We start from the raw sequence: 22,043 nt of genomic DNA, 5'->3' as shown, positions 1-22,043 counted from the left end.
TTACAACAAAAAGAGGGTGTTGGCTGGATGTGGTGGCTCATGCCTGTAATCCCAGCACTTTGAGAGGCTGAGGTGGGTGGATCACTTGAGCTCAGGAGTTTGAGACTAGCCTAGGCAACACGGTTTAACACCATCTCTACAAAAAAAAAAAAAAAAAGAAAAGGAAAGAAAAAAAATACAAAAGTTAGCCAGGTGTAGTGGCATGTGCCTGTAGTCCCAGCTACTCAAGAGGCTGAAGTGGGAGGATCGCTTGAGCCCAGGAGGTAGAGACTGCAGTGAGCCGAAATCATACCACTGCACTCTAGCCTGGGTGACAGAGCAAGACCCTCAAAAAAAAAAAAAAAGTAAACTAAAAATAAAAATAGAGTGTTCCTAGAAATAAAAGCTGAAATCAATAAACTAAACAAAAATAAAAGAAGAGATACATTGATTCTTTGAAAAGAGGAATAAAACATGAACCGTTGGCAAATCAGATTAAGGGAAAGAAACAAATCTCCAACACGAAGGACAGAAACAGATATAACTCCACATGTAAATAAGGTACAACTACGCATATAAAGCAGGTGTAACTGCTGACAAGACCATGTATATAACGAAGATGATGCTAAGCAGATGTATGTGCAGGTCTTTGGCAATGTATTGAATGTGTAAGATGAGTTACACTCCCACAGGGCAAAACTGACCCGAGAAGAAATGGAAAACGAAAGCAGACCCTTGACAGAAAAGAGATTGGAAAGGGAATTAAAGTGTATTCTTTATGATGACAGCTGCGGAATATGTACAGGGGAGTTCAATGAACCTCTCAAGAAAAGTTATTTTGAGTGTTCCAGGTGATGGAAAAAGTGGAAAGCCCACCAACTCATTTTATAAAATAATACAATTTTCTTCACACAAATAAATCTGAAAACTATGTCACCATAAAGGAATTACAGATGCAAAAATTCTTGACAAAACACTGAAAGTAATCAAGTCTGACTGTGGCTCAGTGTCCACCTTGTGGGCCATGCCGGCCCTAAGCTGCTCTGCTAGCTGTGGGCATATGTGGACCCTGGAAACTTTTAGAACCTGTGACTGACGCTGAGTTGAGCCCCCACAGGCGGGTGACCTGCAAGGCTGGCACTGGGGATGTGGGGAGCTGGGGGGGTGGGTGTGGCACGTGGGCACAGCGGGGGAAGGAAGCCTGGGCAAGAGTCCAAGAACGCCGTGAGCTTCCCTGAGCCACGGAGGCTGTGACTGGGCGCCAGTCCAAGGGTGGCATGGGGGGCCTTTCTGAGCGGGCATGAGGCTGTGGGTGATGCTGAGTGAGTGCCAGGCCTCCCGCCTGCTCAGAGACCTGGCCAGCTACTTGGGCACTGCTGCTGCGTTCCGTGCATGTCCTGACACCACGGGCTGGTCCTGCACGGCTGTTCTATTGAATTCCCAGGGTAGCCTTGGAAACGGGGAGGGATTTGCTCTCAAACAAGAATCTTACTGTTTGCATAGCACAGCCTACCATTTAATTAGAAAAATATGTTTTTAATTAACTTTCTCTTGACAAACACATCGGCTTATGTGAAACAGGGGAAAAACCAACCCATGAAAGCAAAAGAAGTTGTGTCAAAGGCAGAGCTGGCTCTAGACTGTGCCGGGAGCTTGGCAGAGCCAGGAGAGGCACCAGGCCTGCCCTACTGGACCCTAGCACCCCCCTGCTCAGCAAGGGGCATGGGGCAGCAGGGAGCATGGCTATGTTCCCAGCCTCCTGGCTGGCTAGAAAATTTCAACCCTGAGCTCTCTGCCTGGGTTTGCTGTGTGTCAAAAGCGGGGGCCTCTGGTGACTTAGGTGTGTCTGAATCCAGAAACCTATCACAATGACTAATAGATTACAAAAAGTTGGGAAAAACTTTCCTCAGAGCTGGAGACCAGGGACTTGGAGGACTCCCGAGGGCAGATGAAACCAACTTGGCCTAAAAATGGGTGAAATAGTAATTGCCAGAATTGTAAGAAAACATTGACACCATAATGATAGATTTTAGCACATTTCACTAAAAAAGTTGAGCAAATTCTAGACCAAGCAGAAAAATGCATACAGACAAAGGTCTGATCAATGTCAGAGATGTCCTCTGCACTCATGTGTGGAGACCCAAAGTTGGACCCCCATGCCCCCATACCCTGACTCAGAAGGGCGAGGGCTGGAGGGAGCTGCAGGGGTGTTGGGGAGGCAACTCTGTACTACCAGGACCTCAGGGAAGAGGGTTGCTGTGGCTGGGGGACCCGGGGAGCCCTCCATCCCTGTGAGGCAAGCAGCTGGGGAGGTGAAGGACCGCACCGTGACCGTGCACCGGAGAGCGCTGCTCCCACCCCGCCCACTTCAGGAACAGAACAGCTCCGGGAGGGCCAGAACTCCACTGCTGGCTCCCCACATTCCCCACGGCTCCCTGTGGCTGCGGGATCTTGGAACCCTTCTCTCTGCCTTTCTTTTGAGCCTGAAATATTTGGATGGGGACACATAAAGTCCCTGATGGGTTCCTCTCCACTCCCAACTTCAAACGAGGCCAGAACTCCTTTCTTTAAAGACACGCAAAGGAAAAAAAATCACAAAACTAGTATCCACTGGGGTTTGAGAAAATAAAGTCGATCTGAGGAATCAGATCTGAGAGTCTCTAATTAAACAGAGAAGTGAGCTACTGACACACACCAGAAGATGGTAACTAGTGTTCTCAAGGTGAGGACAGGGCAGGGGTCTTGAGGTGGACAATCCAAAATGAAAACTCAGGCCGAACGAGGCCACCGTGGGGACAGGAGCAGCAGACGAGATGCGGCAGATCCTGAGATTAGCTGAGTGGGAGTACGACCTGAAATTCTCCTGGGACCTTGGGGAAAACCGAGATGACAAGGAGAAATTCAAGACTGAAGCCAGGAGGACAGGTCCAGGGGATCAGTATTGGGATGCTGAGAATTCCAGGACAAAAGAACAGAGAAGAGGGAGAAGGAGAAGAGATGTTTTTTTACCGTGGAAGGAACCTCTATAACCAGAAGGTAGATTTGATTCTGCAAGTAGGGAGGGTTTGCCGGGGTAGGTAAAAATAATGAAAGGGGCCGACATGCCCACATTTTGGTGACATTTTTGAATTTCAAAAACAAGGAGGCCTCTGGCTGCCACTCTGGAAAAAGCACTGACAAGAAAAACACAAAGAACCCAGAGAATCCGCACATTTCTTGAACCCATCTGAACTCAAGGTCAGAGGCAAACAAGGAGCCTGGAATCGAATGAAAACCAGGCCCCTCCAGGAGAGATGCCATGAGCGGCCCCACCCATCAAACCAGCGGCATGGATTCACCAAAGCTGGTAACACGTTGCTCGGACCCATGTGGCAGGCAGAGCCCTCAGAGGGCCCTGTGAGCTCTGGCCCTGACGTTATCCTGTGATTACATTGGATTCATGGCGAGGGGACTTTGTGGATGTGAAGAGTTGACTCTGAGTTAAGCAAAGGGTGACCACCCAGGTGGGTCTCACCCACTCACGCACACCCTCGGGTGTCGGCAGAAGGGAGCCATGAGGTGTGAGGCACGTGGAGATGGGGGGCGTGGGGTGCAGGCACTGCTGCCACACTGTGGCACAGCCAAGGAAGCCCCTGGCTAGGAGTGGGGAGCCCTTGGCCGACCACCCAGAAATGAGGCTCAGCCCGACAACGCAAAGAGCTGGACTCGCCATGCTGGGATGAGCCCAGATGCCCCCAGAAGCACCTGGATGAGCCCAGAGGAGAACTCTTCCCCATGGCCTCGGGTGGCCCAGCCTACCCCATGACTGTGAGACCCAGAGGGGAGACGCCAGTCACACCATGCCAAGCTTCTCACCTATGGGACTGGGGGCTCAAAAGTGGGGTTAAGTCATCAGTAATTGGTTGCAAAAAGTAGTGCACCAGGTGTGGGCTGCTGTGGGTAGAGAGCCCTGGGGTCCACAGACACCAAGAGAAGTTCAACCTACAGGCAGGAGAGCCCAGAGCCCCCCTGGGGAGCAGGTTTGGAAGAGGGGATTTCCAGAGCAGGAAATTCTAAGGAACAAAAGTCTTAGCTCCTAGGGCGCAGGTGGAAGCAGTGCAGCTGGGAAGGGAAGGGACAAGACCCTCGGCCCCTGGAGGCAGGGCGCTGTCCTGGCCCAGCCATAAGATGCCCTGGATGCAAATGCTAAGGGAAAAGAGGATGAATAAATCATCCCTGCCACGCAAGACAGGATAGGCAGGAAAGACACACAGAAAGGAGAAAGTGTCCTATGAACAACCTAAGGAAAAACAGAGCATGGGTTACCACAAAACTTCTACATGGGACAAATTCCCCCAGAAAAGGCAGAGACTCTAAGGTGAGATTGAAACCAGAGCCAGGCTGATGAAATGAAGGCTGAAACCACAAACACCAAAAAAGCAGAGGCCAAGAGGAAGACAAACAGCAGTCACAGGACATGCAGGCCACTCAGGAAAAGTTAACCGAGAAACTTCAAATTCGAAGAGTCAAGAAATCTAGAAGTCAAATACCCTTGGAAATAAAAGGAGACATTGACAAAAAGAATTGTAGTGGGAAAATTCAACACATCATCCTTAGTTTTGATAAATTCAGGAACTGGATCAAATGTGGCCTATTTGAATAATGCATTTGTAAAGGTTGATTTAAAAGGTGTATTTCAGAACTGGGCACGGTGGCTCACACCTGTAATCCCAGCACTTTGGGAAGCCGAGGCAGGCAGATCATTTAAGGTCAGGAGTTCAAGACCAGCCTGGCCAACATGGTGTGAAACCTGTCTCTACTAAAAATACAAAAAAATTAGGTGTATTGGCGGGTGCCTGTAATCCCGACTACTTGGGAAGCTGAGGCAGGAGAATCACTTGAACCTGGGAGGCGGAGGTAGCTGTGAGCCAAGATGGTGCCACTGCACTCCAGCCTGGGTGACAGAATGAGACTCCATCTCAAAAAATAAAATAAAATAGAAGGTCTATTTCAAAATGTGTAACCTGTGAGCAGAGCATGTTATTTCTGCATGCATGTGGGAGACATACATGTGACTATACATATAAAATGAAACTTGGCCCAGCTCAGCCCGCTCCAGGTCCCCTGACTTCTCAGGTGCCCCCATCTCCTGGGCATCTCACAAGTCCTGACCCCATCCCTGGCCAGGCCGCCTGGGTCTTTCCACAGGCGTCTCTAGTCTTACTGCCCCAGCAGCTGTCACCAGAAGGGTCTTTCCAAAACAGAAATTTCCAAACTGCTGGCTAATGAGGACCTTGCTCTCTCTGCAGCCTGGCCTCTGCTCTCTGCCCCCTCCCCTCTCTCCTGCAGAAGCCACCTCCTCAGAGGCTCAGGGCCTACTGGGGACTCAGAGCCTGCCTGCTAGTCTGAGTGCTGACAGCCCTCTGGTGGCCTCTGAGGGCCACCAGGCTCCGGGGCTGAGCCCCGCGTGGAACAGCACAGGCCTGGCCGGCTGCCCTTGGGGCCTTTCTGCCAACCTGCAAGGCCGTCCCTCCTGATGGCTCACCCAGGCCTCCCTCATTGGAGGGACACTTGGAGAGGAGTGGCTCCCCGGTCTCTCTGCTCTGTCTCCTCTGCACTGTGCTGGCCCCCTCTTTCCAGAATGGGTTGAGGGACGCCTGGGGGCAGTTGCCCTGGGGAGCCTCAGCCAGGCACGCTGTTCTCTGGCCCCTGGGGCCTGCAAGGGAGCTCTCTGGAGCGGAACAGTTGTCCCCTGGCCCAGTCCTGACAAGAGGATCTCAGGACACCCCGGGGGCTGCTTGGACCTGTGGGGCTGGGCTGGGCCTGGGGCTCCCCACCAGCGCTGAGGACCAAGGCCTGGGCCAGGCCTCCATCCACCACTGCCTGGCCGTTCCATTTCCAGGCCCAGGCTCCTCACCTGAAAACCTCAGACCCAGCGGGCACCTCCCCAGCACAAAGCCTGGCATGTAGGGACACTGACTTCAGCCCTTCCTGAGAGGCCCCTTCTGTGTCTGAGCCACATGGAATGAAAAGTGGTCTTGGAGCAGGACAGTGTGACCATATAAAGAGCCCCAAGGCTGGGCCAGGGCCGCCCCATGCCTGCCACTGTGGCCTCAGCAAGAAGAAAGGGCCTAGACTTGGGGCTTTGCCCCCCACTCGCTGTGCCCCCAGGGCCAAGTCCTCAGTTTCCCCAATCTGTAAAACAAGGGCTAGAACCACCGTAAGGACAGCTCTGCTAAGGACAACCCCAGTCCCGACGACCCCAAAGCCGCCTGCCACAGCCCAGCCTGCACCTCTGCCCCAGGGCCCCACCGGGCTGGCTCCAGCCCTGAACACCCACAGAAGCCCTTGCAGACCCCTCTCTCCCACCTCCCGGCCCTGTGGCCTCCCTGCAGGGTGTGAGGGTGACCGAGAGGCCTTGTTCTTGTGCCCCACCTGGGACCCACCCTGCCGCCTGCCCCACCTGCAGCCGCCGCTTCTCCTGGCCTGCCGCACGCACGCTCGCCAGGTGCTCCAACTCCAGCCTGCGGAGCGCCTCCTTCTGCAGGGCACGTGCTGCCCGGGCGCTGCTCAGCGCGCCCTCCACCCGGCGCTGGCCTGTGGGGCAAGCAGGGTGGCTTGAGGGGCCCCCATGCCCCTCCCAGGTCACAGGCAGGCAATGCAGGGCTCTGTGGACTTGAGTGACTGGCTCCCACGTGGAGGTGGGGGTCCATCCTTGCAGCTCAAGGGTCCTGGGGCTGCCCCAGGGTCCCGGCTTCCCACCCATCCTTCCCTCCTGCCTCTTTCCTTTAATTGAGGGGCAATAAGCAGAGAAACTCGTGAGTGTGAGGCAGTCGGGGGCACAAGGAAGGGGCCTCTCTGAGGGGGTGACGAGGGGCAGGGCCTGCCCGGGGAGAGCCGTGTGGCTGTCTGGGGGAGAGGGTGCCAGGCAGAGGGCACAGCCAGGGCAAAGGCCCCTAGTGGGAACTGCAGGAGGCCAGGGTGGGGCAGGGGGGCAGAGGATGCTGGGGGCCGGATCGGGAGGGCCCTGATGGGCCTGTGGACGTCACTCCTCTGTGCTGGGGAAGTCGCTGCTGAGAACTCCGATGCCAAGCGCTGACCCAGCCTCGCCAGGCCTGGTGGTTTGGGTGTTGCCCCCAGGCTCCCTTCCCACCGAGCTGCCCCAGGGACTGAAAGCTTATAGCTGGCAGCAGTAGGGACATGGTGGTGCCACTCTCACAGCCACTCCCAGGGTGGGCGGGGCAGGGCAAGGGAGGTCACCTTCTTCCGCCTCAGCCAGGGCTTTCTGCAGCTGCCCCACGCGGCTCTGGGCCCGGGCACACCTGCACTCTGCCTCGCTCAGCCGGCTGCTCAGGGTCGCCATCTGGATGCGGGAGTCATCCTGGGCAGAAGGACTGAGGTCAGCGGGGGCAGTCCAGCGGGCGGATGGAGGGCCAAGGTGTCTGCTAGAGGGTCGGGGCCAGCTGGGGCCGCTCACGGTCTGGCCTGCGGGTGTGCAGGGCAGGGCAGTGGGTGGCGTGGGCCGTGGGCTCGGGGAAGGTGTGGGGAAGGTGCAGGGAAGGTGGTCACACTGGGAAGCTGTGCTGACCTGCAGGCCTGGGGAGGTGGAGGCGCCCAGTGAGACTCGGCCTAAAGGGTCCAGGTTTCAAGCACAGGTGTGGTGTGGGAGAGCTGGCAGGTGGCGGCCCACAGCCTGTGGTCAGGGGGACCGGTAGGGGCTGCCCCTGGCGGGACTTGGGGCTGAGTGCAGACGGGACCCTGCCCCCCGGGGCTGGCAGTGGTGGGAGGGTGGGCCCGAAGGGAAGGAGTGTGCACAGAGGATCCCGGCCAGGGCTCAGGGCCTGCCTCTGTCTTTCCCACAGTCCTGCCCACTGGAGTCACCCAGCGAGGTGGGAGGGGGCCGCTCACGGGTGGTTCTGTGGGAGCCCTGAAGCCAGGAGCAGCCACTGGGGAGCTTGGCCCCACCGGAGGGGTCTTTGGGAGCATTGAGGGGAGCTTGCTGGCTCTGTCCTGCAGTTGCCCAGCCCCGGCAGCTCTTCAGGGGTGGCATGAGTTGCAGAATGCCCTACCCTGGGCCCTGGTGGGTGTCACAGCAGGGCCTGGCTCCCGGGGCTTTTCAGCCTGGTACAAGGAAGGGGGCGGCCTCCAGCCACCCAAGGCACTTGGGCTTGGGGGCCATGGTGGTGCTGGTGTTTATCACAACAAACAGGACGGCCTGGACGCTGACCCTCAGACCCAGGGACGCGCGGATGGATGGACAGCAGGTGTTCTTCCCAGAGACCCCCGGGGGGTGCTGCCGTGGGCGGGAGGACCCCAGCCCCCATTACCCGCTCCCGCTGGGCTTCCCGGAGCTTCTGCACAAAGTCCTGCAGGACGTCCTGCACGGTGGCCACATCCATGAGCTCTGAGCTGCGGCCTCCGGGTGTGGGCGAGGGCCATCGGAGGGGCGAGTGGGGCCTGGCCGGGGGGCTGGTACCCTGTTGCCCAGGGAGAGCCTGGGAGCTGTCGGAGCCTGCGGGAGGTGACAGCGGAGGGGTCGTGGACAGGAACACAGTGACAGATACACGCCCTTCCCCTTTCCTCTCTGCTGCCCCAGCCATGGGAGGTTGGGGAGACGGCCACAGGCTCCTACAATTGCCCGTCCGAGTCCCTCACTGTGCGAGCTGTGAGGCCTGAAAGAGAGGTGCCAGGCCAGGGCCTGAGCTGGGAGAGGGGCCCGCCTGCCTCCACTGAGGACTCTGACCTTTGGTGGGGGAACCAGGCTGCTCCGGGGAGGCCCACGGGCTCTGTCTCTGGAGCCCCAGGCCACGGCGGAGTGTGGAGCACAGCCGGCCCAGCTGGGCCTCCGCATCCTGCCTTGCACCCTCAGCCTGGGCCAGCTCCTGCTCCAGGCTGTGGATTCGGTGACAGGCCTGGTCCAGGCGAGCCTGGAGAGCATCAGCCACACCACTGGCTTCCTGCAGCTTCCTGGTGACACTGTGCAGCTCTGCTCGGAGGGTCTGCTCAGCCCCCCGGCTCTCACGGAGGTGCTCCTGGAGCCGCTGTCCATGGGCCTCCCCTGCGGCCTCCACCTCTGCCAACTTCCTCTGCAATCCCAGGACCTGTAGGAGGGATGTTGGGGTGCGCCCGTGGGAGACAGTGAGGAAGTGGGGTGGGCCTCCTCCCTCTGCTCCCCGACGCCCAGCTCCTTCCCTTCTGAGCACAGGCAGCCGTCCCACCTCCTTCCGGGCACCCTCGTGCTTGGCCTCTGCCTCGGCTGCCTGCCTCCGCAGCTCCAGCACCTCCTGCGAGCACTGCGCCTGCAGCTCATGGGCCTCTCCGCTCCTCCTCTGGTTCTCGGCCTTCAGTGTCCTCACCTGGGAGCGTGGGGCCGCACGGACAGGGTCACTGGTCTCTGTGCTGGAACCCAGGCAGCCTCCCTGCCTCCTGCCTCCGCTCACACGTCCCTTGAGAGCAGCTGGCCACACTTAGGGAGGCTTGGGCTAAGGGGCCCCAAAGGACCTTGCCCTGGGAGTTGTCACCCTCAGCCACTCTGTAGACACCTACCTGGGACCTCCTCGGAACCTCCTTGGAGGACCTGGGACAAGGAGGAGGCTCAGGTGGGGCGGGGTGGGCACTGATTAGGGAGTGTGGGCAGTGGCTGGGGTGCACTGGAGCCAACTGCCCTGAGGCCGCCATGATAGGAGGGAGCCAGGCCTTGGGGGGACCCGGCTTGCCAGCACCCTGCCCTGCAGAGGCCAAGCCTCCCCTCTAGCCTGCCTGAGTTCCCGAGCCCCACCGGAAGGTGTTGCATGTAGGATACTTCCGTGTGCTGCTGTGCATGGTTCCCTTCCTCCTCGCTAAAGCATTCCTGGTTTTGCCCTCTCCAGGCTTGTCATCTGTGCCCCATGGGGACAGACCCAACCAGGGACCCTGTGAGCCTGAGCAGGGCATGGCCCAAAGTCTGGGGACAGAGCGGTTCAAAGGCGGCAGCAAGGCCAGGGCTGGGGGCTCCCCTGGGAGGAGCCGGGACCCACCAGGCGGGAGGGTGCCTGGATGGATGTTGACCCCTCCCTGCCGCCCTACCTGTCTGTGGAGTTCCCGGAGCTCCTGACGGGCGTCCCCCCGCGCCTGCTCCAGCTCCCACAGGTGGGCCCGCAGTGCACTGGCCTCCTGCTGCAACGCCGCCTGGGCCTCCTCCAGGATGAGCAGCTTCTGCTCCTTCTCCTCCTTGGACCGCTTAAAACTGACGAGGGTGCCACAGGCTGGGGCCCCCTCACCTCCTGGTGGGGCCAGCACAGCTGCCCAGCAGGTCTCTGCCTCCCCTAGTGAGGCACTGGCCCCAGTCTTGACTCTGCACAGTGTCCTCAAACTCAGCCTCTGCAGGGTTCCCTGTCACCTTACAGACATATGTCCACCCAGGTCCCAGTGCCGGCCGCATGGCCCCTGTCCACTATCCACCTCTTCAGCCCCTCCTCACCTCATCCCTCCCTGTCTCCCCCTCTCTGTCACACTCCCGGACGCTCAACGTCCAGCCTAGCCTGGTACCTCTGCCACCTGCTGTGAGGGCTGTGCCGTCCAGCCCAGCTGCCCCACAGAGGCCTTTCTAGAGCCCCAGCCAGGCCCTTGGCCTCCCTCTGCTCCCCAGCTCTGCACCACCTCCTGGAGGACACCTGTGACCTATCTTGCCTGCTGGATGGGAACTCCCTGTGGGCAGGGACAGGTGTGTCCGTGTCCTCAGCCATCCCTCGCACTGGCCAGCATTGCAGACCTCTTGGACTGGGCAGCGGGAGGCCTGCTTGGCATGTCTACCCCACCATCAGTGGGGCCCAAGTCAACAGGACGCCCCTGCCTAGCCCCCTTGCCCCGTCCTCCCTACAGCCTGGGTGGGCAGCAGGCTGCAGGGCACCCCCAGCTGCTCCTGGGTGGCCGCCATACCTGGCCTTCTCCTGTTCGGCCCTGCAGATGGTGGCCCGCAGCTCGCTGTTGAAAAGCAACAGTACGTCCTTCTCGCGGGCCTCGTCACTCAGCGCCCGGCGGGCCTCCTGGGCCTCCCTGTGCAGCCCCTCCCGGCTCTCCTCGACGCCCTGCAGCTCCTGGCGCAGTGCGGCCAGTCCCTCCTGGGCCACGGTCAGCTGTGCCCGCAGCCTCTCAGCCTGGGGAGGACCATTCAGCTCTAGAGGCCCGCTGGGGACCGCTGCTCCAGGGATAGCCACAGGGGCCTGTGGCCTCTGACATGGTGTGGCAGGCACAGGTGCCCTGCCCAACTTGGTCCCCATGTGCTTTGCTCACCCCATGGAGCCACCAATCCCTAGTGCTGCGGAGGCTGCAGGGTGGCTTCCACGGGCTGAGGCAGGGCCAGCCTAAGAGCCCAGAAGACCCCACCTTGAGCCCCTGGGCCCGGCCCCACCCTGCGGCCTCTCTGGACCCCCAGGACGCTGACCACTGGTAAGCAAGGCCTACCTGGGATGTGGCTCAGCACACATGTCTGCACTGTCACTGCCCGGGGCCCTTCCCACCTCCTGCCCCCGGCGTCTAGTCCTCTCCTTAGGTGACAGTGTGGTGCCCAGGCCGCTGCCTGTCCTAGTGTGGGCAGCAGCCTCAGCAGGCAGGCTGGGCCTGACCCTGGCACAGTGACCCTGGCCCAGTGACCCCGGCACAGTGACTCTGCCACAGTGGGGGCTCACCCACTCCCTTGGCCCTCCTTCCCCCGTTGGCTTGGGAGGCAGTGGGAGGAGGATCTCTGGCGATGGGGGGGGCAGTGGGAGGAGGGTCTTGGTTTCCCGCTCCGGACACCAGGCATCTCACAGTGCCCAGGAGAACCCAGGGGTGGGGTCCGGAGGACAGTTGCAGCCTGGCAGGAAGGCCCTCCCCAGCACCTACGCTCTGGGGGTGGGGACTTGCTGGGGCTCGGCCCTGGCGCCCAGTCTCCTGCCTCCCAGGTCTGAGCTCTGGGCCTGACCAGAAACCCTGGAGAAGGCTCCATTCTGGCTCTTGTGTGTCCCAGAGGAAGAGGCAGAGGTAGCCAGCGGGGCATGCCCAGAGATGGAAGCCACAAAGACTCCGCGATGTCAAGTCGCTGGCTTGACAAAAGCAAACCCCTCTTTCTGGCTGTTTTCACGGGATATTGTCCAGGCCCCCGACCGGCCTGGCTCCCGAGGCTGCCGCTGTTATTGTTGTTCTGTTTTTGGGAAGGGCCAGAGCCTCCCCTCCGCTCCCCTCCACCCCCACACGTGGGAGCCATGACCGTGCTGAGCATTTTCCGCCGAGCTCAGCAGAAACCCGCCCAGAAGGTCAAGGACCAGCAAAAGGGCCCATGCATCATAAAAGAAACTGTTTTCATTTCCCAGCGCAGAGGAGATGAAAACAAGCAAAACAAATGCAGGGGAGGGCCTGCCCCCACTCCCGCCCCCACCCCACCCGCTCCCTCTGCCTCATGAGAACAGCCATCCCTTTTACAGGAATTTTACGGCCAAATCACTTAATGTGATTATAATAATTATTTCTTTGCTAGAAATTGTATAAACAGCCTCTTTTAAAAATCTCCTGCAGGGAGGCAGCTCCAGAGCTCTGCAGGGAGGAGGGGCTGTGGAGGGAAAGCAGGGGAGGGTGAGAGTGTGTGTGTGTGTGGGAGTGCGTGTGTGTGAGTGTGAGTGTATGTGTGTGTGCATGTGTGTGTGTGAGTGTGGGTGATGAGTGTGTGTGTGGGCCGGTGCAAGTGTCCACTCTGTACGTGGTGTGCATACGTGTGTGTGCATGCATGTGTGTGCACGTCCGTATGCCTGTGCATGCACTACGTGTGTGTGTACGTGTGTGATGAGCATGTGTGATGAGTGTGCGTGTGTGTGTCATGTGTATGTGTGCATGCGTGTGTGAGTGTATGTGTGAGTGCGTGTGTGTGTGATAAGTGTGTGTGTGAGAGCCAGTGCAGGCGTCCACTCTGTATGTGGTGTGCATACATGTGTGTGCATGTATGTGTGTGCATGTCTATATGCCTGTGCATGCACTACGTGTGGGTGTACGTGTGTGATGAGCGTGTGTGATGAGTGTGAGTGCGTGTGTGTCATGAGTGTGTGTGAGTGTGTGTGTGAGTGTGTGAGTGTATGTGTGAGTGCGTGTGTGATGAGTGTGTGTGAGAGCCAGCGCAGGTGTCCACTCTGTACGTGGTGTGCATACGTGTGTGTGCATGTATGTGTGTGCATGTCTGTATGCCTGTGCATGCACTACGTATGTGCATGTGTGCGCACACATGCGTGTGCACTGTGTGGTGCACGTTTCTGTGCACGCCTGTGTGCACTGTGTGGTGTCCATATGTGATTCCAGCGTGAGTGTGTGTGAGTGCGTGAGGCTTGTGTGTCTGCATTCAGCATGCACACACCACTCTGAGTGTCGAGTGTACACCGGTGTGTGTGGTCTCACTGCGTGGATGATGTGTATGCATGTGTGTGCACACGTGTGGACCTCAGGCAGGGTCTGAGAGACTGGAAGTTCCTCCAGTTTAAAGGTTGTGAAAAACGTTATGGTTTCCATGGTGACCCTGGGCCAGCCTGGCGCCTGGACGGGCTCTGCTTGCTTTTCTCTGTGATTGTTCCTCTTGTCCCCCTCAACCGTCCTCACCTTTTAGCCCCCACTCCCTTTCTGGGCACCCTGCTCTGCTCTGCTCCTCTGAGAGCCTGAACTTCCCATGAGGCCTGCGCTCCCTTCCTTGAGGCACCCCCACCCTCTCCACACCTCCCCTCCCCCTCCCCCGCTGCCCCCAGTTTTGCAATCTCGTTTTGCTTCCCCGTTGGTCGCTGACCGGGCCTGACTTTGAAATCTGTTGAAAGGAGACCTTTCTCCTTGGGGCCAATGTAAACAGCCGGTCATGTTAACTCATGTTCTCTTCCTCTCTCAGCCTGCCTCCCGGGGGTGCTTGGGGAGGGCTGAGCCCCTCTCCTCACGCTCCCCTGCCGGCCGGCCCGGCCCCTGGGGCGTGGTGTGCGCCAGCCGCTCGCTCCAGCACCAGGTCAGCTGCGCAGCCCCCAGCCTTGGCAAGCAGCCCAGGGAGTGTGCGAGGCCGCCCCGTCCCCGTGGGCCCCGCTGGGGCTCCAGCTGACCCTCTCCTCCTCTAGCCCAGATCCGCGTGCCCTCCTGCCCTTGCCACACACAGGCGTCCCCCCGTCCTGCCAACCCCCCTCAGAAATGCCTCTCCGATCTGCCTGCCTGCTGAGCCCAGGTGAGCCTAGCCCTGGCCACTCTTGCCCCCTGCCCAAGACTGTCCCCCACCCCACGTCGTCACCATCATGTGGCTCCTGGGGGCCTCCATATCAATCTCGGGCCCTTGGCCAGGCCCAGGCCCACCCCGAAATCTCCACTAACCCACTTATTTTCTTGCCTGCTGCCCCAAATCCAACCTCCCCCCACCTTAGTGTCCAGCCCAGTGAAGTCCGCGCCTCCTGCTATGTGGGCAGAGCCCAGCTTGTCTAGGGCCTCCCCGTGCCTCAGTGGATGGCTCAATGGGTCTCTTGGCCAAGGGTCCGAATTCCCCTTCGCCCCAGGTCATGCCTGTCTCTCGGGAAGGCTTTGGGAGGCGACAGCTGCCCCAGTGCCTCCAGAGTCAGGCCCTTCCTGACTCCACTTTCTTAACTGTGTGTGGAACGAGGGGGCCGGCTGGACTCCCGGAGCCTTCGGCTGCGTGGCTCTGGCCACCCTTTCACATGCTGGCCCTCACAGTGGCAGGTGTGCCCCGCCAGTGCCCTGGGAGCTGGCAGGTGTGCTGTGCACCTTCGCAGGACAAGCAGGGCAGCAGGAGCCGCGTCGGGACCCACGGCAGCCTCCAGGGAGCTCCCTTCCCACTCAGCTGGCACCCTGACTCAGCCAAGTCCAGCTGACTCAGCCAAGCCCACTTTCACCCTGAAGTCAAACTCACCCCTTCAGGAGGCTTAGAAATGATGCCTTCTTTTCCCTGAAAACTGGTGTCAGCTTCCCTTAGCCAATGGCCTGGGCCAGGCACCATTTCATCTGCTCTGAGAGCCTGGGCTTGGCTTAGTGTGTGGTTGAGGGCCCCTTGCCCCACACCCCTATGGCTGTTTGCCTCTTCCTAGTCCCAGGGACTACTCTTCCCTTCTCCGTGGTACAGCCTCTGTTTCCTCCTGGCACCCCCACTCTCTCCTCTCTTGGTATCTGCCCTGCTTTCTCCTGTCCTCTGGCATCCCCAGGAGTCCCCCAGCCCTGCCCCTCACCTCTCTCTCCACATCGCCCCGCTCGGCCGCTAGGTCCCGGAGGCTCTCGCGTAGGGCCGTGGTCTCCCTCTGATGGGCTGTGATGGCATCCTCAAACTGGGCCTGGAGGGCCTTCAGCTCCTCAGTCGTGGCACTGATGGTGGCCTGCGGGGAGAAGGGAGCCCACGGTGGCACCAGGGAGCTGGGCCCAGCAGTGGAGGGTGAGGTAAGGCCAGGACCCTGGAGAGAGAGGTGTTGCAGTGGCCTGGGAGGGGGAGCTGGGTCCTGCTGATCGTGCAAGCCCCGGGGTAACTGGCCCTTGGTTTCCTAAACTGTCAAACAGGCTGCTGGGATGAGGAGACGTCCACGGCCCCTGACAGCTGTGATGTGTGAGTGCCCACGGACACAGCAGGAGGCAGCCCCTCAGCTCAGCCTGCGCCCTGGGGCAGAGCCCATCCCTACAGGGACCACCACACACTGGGCAGCTCTACCCTCCATTTGGGACTGAGCTCAGCTGGAGTCGGCTCCCTGTCGCACACACCACCCGAGGTGTCCTCTCGGGCCTTGGGGCAGTGTGGCCAGCAGGGAACCTCGGGCCAGGAGGCCCCAGGCTCGGCCCATGGCCCCTTGTTCATGGACAAATACCACCTTCTTCACCCCAAGCCCCAGGCCCCTCGGGACACCGCCCCGCTTCCTCTCAAGGCCCTCCCCACTGCACCCCTGCCCAGGTTGCGGCAGCAGGGCAGATGGGGCTCAGGGGGTCTCAGCTTCCTGGGCCTCAGTGTCCTCAACATGAAGGGTCCGAGCCCTGCCCTACTCAGGCTCTGCACCCCTGGGTTCAGGGGACCGGACCAAGCCTCCAGGCAGCAGCAGGCGGCTGGCGGGGGGCGGCTGGTGGGGGATGGCTCCCTCCAGAGCTGGCTTTGTGTTCCTGGGAGCACAGGTGCCCACATGGCTGCCCCTGTGCCAGATCTCTGGAGCCCCTCCTGTCCACCTGGATTCTGCTAGGGTGGGGGTTCCTGCAGCCTGTGCCCCCTGCTCTTGGGAAAGGAGCCATGCTGCTGCCTCCTGTCGTCATTCTCTACAAACCCCTCTGGTCTCTCTGGACTGACAAGGGCCATCTTGGGTGACTAGGCCATGGCTCTGTGCCTCAGCATGCCCCAGCACTGCCAGTGATGGGTGCCCCTGAGGCCTGGCTGCAGGATACCCCTGTGAGGGCCTCGGGGACAGGGCATCGGCTGGGAGCCCGATGGCAGTGGTGACTCAGCCTAGGGGCGCACGCTGTCCTGTCATCTGGCGCCTGGTGCTCCTTGGCCGGCATTCCTCTCCTCCCGCTCCTCTCAACAGTTTTAATTTCCATTTTCTGAGCCGAGGTGGCAAAGGAACCCTTAACGAGCTCCCCAGGGAGGCCGGCTGGCTGGCAGGCCTGGTACCGAGTCCGGGGGAGACTCAGGGCCAGCTCAAGAGAAGGCTCCAGAAGCCAGCACTGGCTCCAGAGAAGGCCCCTCTGTGAGCCAGAGGCGTCAGCTCCCAGGGCCCCAGGAGGGCTTTCCTGGGTCCCTGCCCACGGGGTGGAGCCGAGAGAGCTGCTGGGCCAGTGGTCGGGAGGAGGGAGGGGCACAGTCACAGGCCCGATGCCAAGCTTGGTCCTCCTGGGCCCCGTGGAACCCTCCAGGCCTCAGGGGCAGGAACAGAGCAGGGTGGGGCTTCATGGAGTGAGGGGCGAGTCTCCCCTGGGCTGCCAGGAGCTCCTCTGGGCAGCCCTGCTTGGAGGGACTAGGAGTCCGGGTTGTGGCATCAGGCAGGAGGAGGTGAAGCGACACTCCAGCAGCCGCCTCCTCATTGCAGCGCCCTCTCCTGCTGCGCAGTGCCCTGGGGATGGGGCACAAGCCCTCCATCCCGGCTCCGAGTCACCGAGCGTCCCCCAAGGCCCCGCTGCCTGGACGCCCCGGCCCCCCAGCAGGCGGCCTGCGCGTGCCTCTGTGCAGTCAGTGAGAAGGGCTCCCGTTCAGAATGGGCAGAGAAGGGGGCTGCCTCCCACACCTGGCACCATGGCCTGTGTTCTGTTCACTGCACACTGAACCATACATTCAACGCCAGTCAGGTAGGTGTCCAACCCTGCGTCCTTGCCAGGGACAGGGAGGAAAGGCTCGCCTGAATTTAAAATAAGCCAACAAGTACGGGAATGAACGGCCTCGTCACTGAACATGCTGGGAGCTGGAAGGACAGAGGCAGGAGGCAGGTGTGGGCCCAGCTAATGGGGTGTGTGTGGCCAGGGAGGGCAGAGAGCTGGGGGTTGGCGATCAGCCTCGCCCTCAATCCTACCTGTTCCTGGCAAGGAGAGGAGTGGCGTCCGGTGCCTTGAGCCCATTCCCTCCCTGCCCAGGGCACCCTCGCACCTGTGTCTGTTCAGGGCCAGCCCCTGCCACCCAGGACAGCAGCCCCGACCTCAACACAAACAGCCCCTCCTCAGGCCGCCTGGGCCCTTGGAGATCCTGCTGTAACTCCTGCATCTATGTCCTATCACTGGGCTCTGGCCACCCTCGCTGTGAGCCCTGCCCAGTCTCTTCATCTCCCATGCGGGACCTGGTGCCACGTCACAGATGGGCTGAAGCCTTGGAGTTCTGCAAGCAGTAACAGTGGGTGTCCAGCCTTGCCCACGAGCTGGAGGCACAGGCCTCAGAGTCCTCCTCCCCTGCTCCCCAGAGCCCTCCTCTCCAGAGCACTCCTCCCTATAGCCCTCCTGCCCAGTGCCATATTTGCTGCTGCCTGTCCAGCCCCCTGGACTTGGGCTCCAGGGGAGGACCCAGGGGTCCCAGGTGACCCCCGCTGGCAGCCTGCAGCAGCCTTTGTGCATGGGAGGGCCTCTGTTCACTGGCTGAGGGTGGGCGGCTGCTTGCTGGGGGGCTGTCCTAGCCCCTCCGCGGACGCTTCTCTCCTGGCTCCGCTCAGGACTCAATGTGGGTGTCCTTTCCTGCCGAGAGTTTCCTCAGGTGCAGGGCCAGCCGCCTCGGGTTGTTTCTCCTTTGGAAGGATCCCTCTGGTGAGTGAGTTCCACAAGGCTGGTGCTCATGTCCCCAGCTGTGCTTTTCTATGAGCAGCTCCAGTGCACATATGGGCTCAGCCACTTGCTGCTGTTGGCTCATGGGAGGCCCCCAGCTGGGCCAGGCCCCCTCTCTCTGGCCCCTGCCAGCCCCAAAGCTAAGGGAGAACTGAGCCAGGTAAAGTCCTGGTACCCACTGCTTTGGTTCACTCGGATCTTTCCTGCCCATTGAGTGCCCCTCCCACCAGGAGCCCTGGAGGCACCTGAGGGAAACTGAGGCTCAGGAAGGGAGGGGATGGAGAGGGTCATGCCACTGGGACCAGGCAGGAGGGGTGGCCCCCTGGGGTCTGCCAGCACCTGCTTGGCTGTGCACGTGGCCTGGCTGCATGGGGCTCACCTGCGCTTGCTCCTGCTGGCTCTGTGCCTCCTGCTGTACCCGCTCCAGCGTCCTCCTGGCCCTGGAGAGCTCCTCGCTCAGAAGGCTCCGCTCTGTTTCTTTCAGGGACAGGGCCTGAACAGGACGGGGTATGCTTGTGAGAAAGTTGGGGAGTCTCGGGGGAGGGAAGGGGCCCCCCTCTAAGGAGAGGCTGTGGCAGAGTGCTGAGTGCAGAGGCTCCCCTGGACACAGCACGCTCATGTTCCTGTCTGCACATCCCTGCCACTGGGGAGGAGGGGCAGCTCCTACAGAGGCGGCCCTGGGCCCTGGGCCCTTTCACCCTCTGAGTGCCTGCCCTCTGTCCGACATCGTCCCGCCTCTGTGTCTGCACTTGGGCACGTCCCTGGGGTATCCTCCCCTTCCTCTGCCTGTCTAAAATCCTGCCCTTTCCCATGCAGTTTGGGGGCCTTCATGAGCCACCCCCATCCCTCTAGGCAACACTTGCTGCAGTGCAGAGAAGAAAGCTTAAAAGCCCGAAAATGCTCCATCTCCCTGATGGTGTGGGAGACGCGTGTAAGCGAGACACCCTCAGCTCCAAGGGTGGCACGCTGCTCCGTGGACCAGGCTGTGGAAGCAATGCCTGTCAAATCCACACATGTATATTCTCTCTATGCCCAGGCCCATCTGGGGGGAGGGCAGCCCAGAGACACGTGTGCACCTGTGTGGGCTGACCTATGCACAGTGTCACCAATGTCTGTGACATTGCTGTAACGGCAACAAAGCTGGAGGCAACCCAGACGCCCGTGGAAGGAAGAACAGCCACAGGAAGACCCAGTCCTGGCAGCTCAGCATGCAGCCCAGAAACAGAAGAACAAAGCTGCAGATACACAGCTGGGAAAGGCCACCGAGATGCTTTGATAAGTGAGAAGAGGAAAGCCCAGGAGCTGGCATGGACTTTTCATTCCTTTTGTATTAAAAATGCAGCGTTGGGGAGGTAACGCTGTATATTTCTGTTTGCAAGCAATCTTTGGAGGGTGTTGCATAACAGAAGATGTATCAGGTCTTTGTCCTGGGTCCTTGGAGGAAGCTTCTAAACCCTGGGGGTTTCTCAAAAGTGTGGAGTGTCTGCATTATTCCTGGCGGGCCCCTGGGACCACACCTGAGTTTATGCTAATGAGGTGACTCGGGGTGGGCTCCTACTGAATTTCAGGATGGGGACTGTGTGCTGAAAGACCCATTATTAGAGGGTTGGGGCTTTGAGCCACGGGATGTCAGCCCAACCTCCCAGCAGTCAGAGAAGTGGGCTTCAATCACATAACCAATCACTCCACCGATCACGTTACACAGTGAAACCCCAATAAAACTCTGGACACCAAAATGCAGTGGAGCCTCCTGGCTGCTGAGCACACTGGGGTGCAGGAGGGTGCTGGGCTGGTTCCACGGGGAGGGTGCAGCAGCCCCTGTCTGTGACGTGCCCACACCTTGTCTCCTCTTCTGGCTGGTCTTGAATTCCATGTTTGATAATGAATCTCTAAGAGTAACAAGAGGCTTTCCTGAGTTCTGTGAGTCATTCTAGTGAATGGCTGAACCTGAGAGAATCATGGGAACCCCCACACTTGTAGTCAGGTGGTCAGAAGTGTGGGTGGCCTGGAGACCCCCGGACTTGTGGATGGTGTCTGAGAGAGGGCGTCCTGTTGGGAACCATGCCCTGTGGGGTCTGTGCTCTCTGGGTCAGAATTGCATGGGCATATTACAGAGGAATCAAAGAGAAAGGACAACTGTTCCCTGAGTGGCCTAGTGAAGGGGAGGGGCAGGAGTGGGGGATTTTTCATTGAATGGCTTTCTATATTCTAAACAATTTTAAAAATCAGTGCTCCCCTTCCTCCCTCCCTTGAGGCCCTGCTTGTTTTGCTCGGCTGGAGGTCGGTTGGCTGTTTATGAATCTGCCCTTACTGGATTATAAGGTCTGCAAGGGTGGGGGCCCTGCCTCTCCCTCCTGTACCCCTCATTACTGGACACAGCAAGGGAGTATTTATTAGAATTTTAGGCAAAACTTCATCAAATATAGAAGCGTGTCGTTCTCTCGGGTGAGGGCTTCACTTTGCAAACAGGTGTGGGCAAGCCGCCATTCAGACACAGCGGGTCGGAGAATGGAGACAGCCCCTCCTGGGCCAGCGGCTCCAGGTCTTTGGCTCTTGCTCCACATATAATTCCTCTTCTTCATTACAGAAATAAGATCCCCAAAGACTGTTTTGTGACTGGGTCATCACAGGTTCCTCAGGGAAGTGTGGGGAAGTTTCCTGCTAGACCCTGCAGCCCCACTTCTCCACTCAATTTCTCTACACAGGCCGCCGAGAATAAAGGGCAGCTGGCCAAGCAGAGGTCCCGGGAAAACTCACTTGCTGCACCGGCAAGGGCTCCCCACAGGCCAGCCCGTCTGTGCTGTGCCCCTGGGGTGCCCCTTATTGTGGTTCTGCTGCGGGTCCAGGGGAGGGAGGGCACTAGCACATGGTGTCTGTCTGCCCTCTGAGCCTGTGCTCCTGTTTTTTTTTTTTTGAGACGGAGTCTCGCTCTGTCACCCAGGCTGGAATGCAGTGGCGTGATCTCTGCTCACTGCAATCTCAGTGAGAATCTCCTGGGTTCAAGCGATTCTCCTGCCTCAGCCTCCTGAGTAGCGGGGATTACAGGCACCCATCACCACACCCAGCTAATTTTTGTATTTTTTTTTAGTAGAGATGGGGCTTCACCATGTTGGCCACGCTGGTCTTGAACTCCTGACCTCAGATGATCTGCTGGCTTCGGCCTCCCAAAGTGCTGGGATCATAGGCATGAGCCACCAAGCCTGCACTCCTGTTTGACTGAGGTCCCCTCTCTTGGGGGCTGTGTGTGCCACTGGGAAGCTGGGATTAAATAATCACATGAGAACAGGCCACGTTGCCCAGTGGTTGGTCTCGGATGGGAATGAGGGGCTGCGTGGGGGCCTTGACGGGCCACCCACTCCCCAGATGTGTTGCTTCCCCTGGAGCCTCTTTTCTCATATATCCAATGGGAATAATATCACCACCTCCCAAGGGGCTTTGAACTTACCTTTCTCCTCCTTTGCCTGGCTCTCAGCCCCTCTTGCATGGACCCTGCCTCAGCCTCTCCCCAGTCTCCTGGCCCCAGACTCGTTTCCGCCCAACTCCTATCATATCACCCCTGCTCAAGAACATCCACTGGCTCCCTATCACCTGATGCTGGCGCCCAAGGCCCGTCCTGGCTCCACTGCACACCTCTGTCACTGCTTCCACTCACGTGCAGCCTGGCAGCTGTGCAGAACTTCATGCCATGCCCAGACATCCTGCCAATGTCCATGTCCTCTCCACTCAACACTACCATTCCTCCTGTAAGGCCTTCCCTTCCTCTATCTAAGGATGTGAGTAGTGGGGCAGTTAAGAGCACAGACCTCGGTGCCCAGCAGGTGCACTGCACAACCCTGTGCAAGGCA

At 59.4% G+C, this 22,043-nt stretch overlaps 1 protein-coding gene and 1 long non-coding RNA gene across 13 annotated transcripts in view; one reads left to right on the top strand and one right to left on the bottom strand.

Moving 5' to 3' along the window:
* Positions 1 to 22,043, bottom strand: part of CROCC2 (ciliary rootlet coiled-coil, rootletin family member 2) — an 86,730-nt gene that overhangs the window by 19,464 nt on the left and 45,223 nt on the right. Inside the window, exons 19-27 of the mRNA XM_024354729.3 lie at positions 18,578 to 18,691; positions 15,159 to 15,302; positions 10,876 to 11,093; positions 10,024 to 10,183; positions 9,177 to 9,314; positions 8,702 to 9,059; positions 8,286 to 8,470; positions 7,219 to 7,339; positions 6,422 to 6,555 (exon numbers count right to left, since the gene is read on the bottom strand). Of these exons, the coding sequence (XP_024210497.2) occupies positions 6,422 to 6,555; positions 7,219 to 7,339; positions 8,286 to 8,470; positions 8,702 to 9,059; positions 9,177 to 9,314; positions 10,024 to 10,183; positions 10,876 to 11,093; positions 15,159 to 15,302; positions 18,578 to 18,691 (1,572 nt within the window). The remainder of the gene's footprint in view (positions 1 to 6,421; positions 6,556 to 7,218; positions 7,340 to 8,285; positions 8,471 to 8,701; positions 9,060 to 9,176; positions 9,315 to 10,023; positions 10,184 to 10,875; positions 11,094 to 15,158; positions 15,303 to 18,577; positions 18,692 to 22,043) is intronic.
* LOC112208343 (uncharacterized) lies at positions 7,225 to 20,113 on the top strand. 12 transcript variants are annotated; one of them, XR_002942758.2, is made up of 9 exons: positions 7,225 to 7,357; positions 8,168 to 10,660; positions 10,903 to 14,152; positions 15,192 to 15,363; positions 15,481 to 17,776; positions 18,090 to 18,180; positions 18,683 to 18,705; positions 19,015 to 19,129; positions 19,235 to 20,113. It is a non-coding gene; the product is annotated as an uncharacterized LOC112208343 (long non-coding RNA). The 12 variants fall into 12 exon arrangements; XR_008546763.1 differs by having other exon boundaries at positions 10,903 to 11,385; positions 14,049 to 14,152; positions 15,481 to 18,705; XR_008546761.1 differs by having other exon boundaries at positions 10,903 to 13,942; positions 14,049 to 14,152; positions 15,481 to 18,705.

This window comes from Pan troglodytes, chromosome 13 (genome assembly GCF_028858775.2).
Source record: "Pan troglodytes isolate AG18354 chromosome 13, NHGRI_mPanTro3-v2.0_pri, whole genome shotgun sequence".
Taxonomy (NCBI): Eukaryota; Metazoa; Chordata; class Mammalia; order Primates; family Hominidae; genus Pan; species Pan troglodytes.
This window is presented reverse-complemented; position numbering and strand designations above follow the sequence as displayed.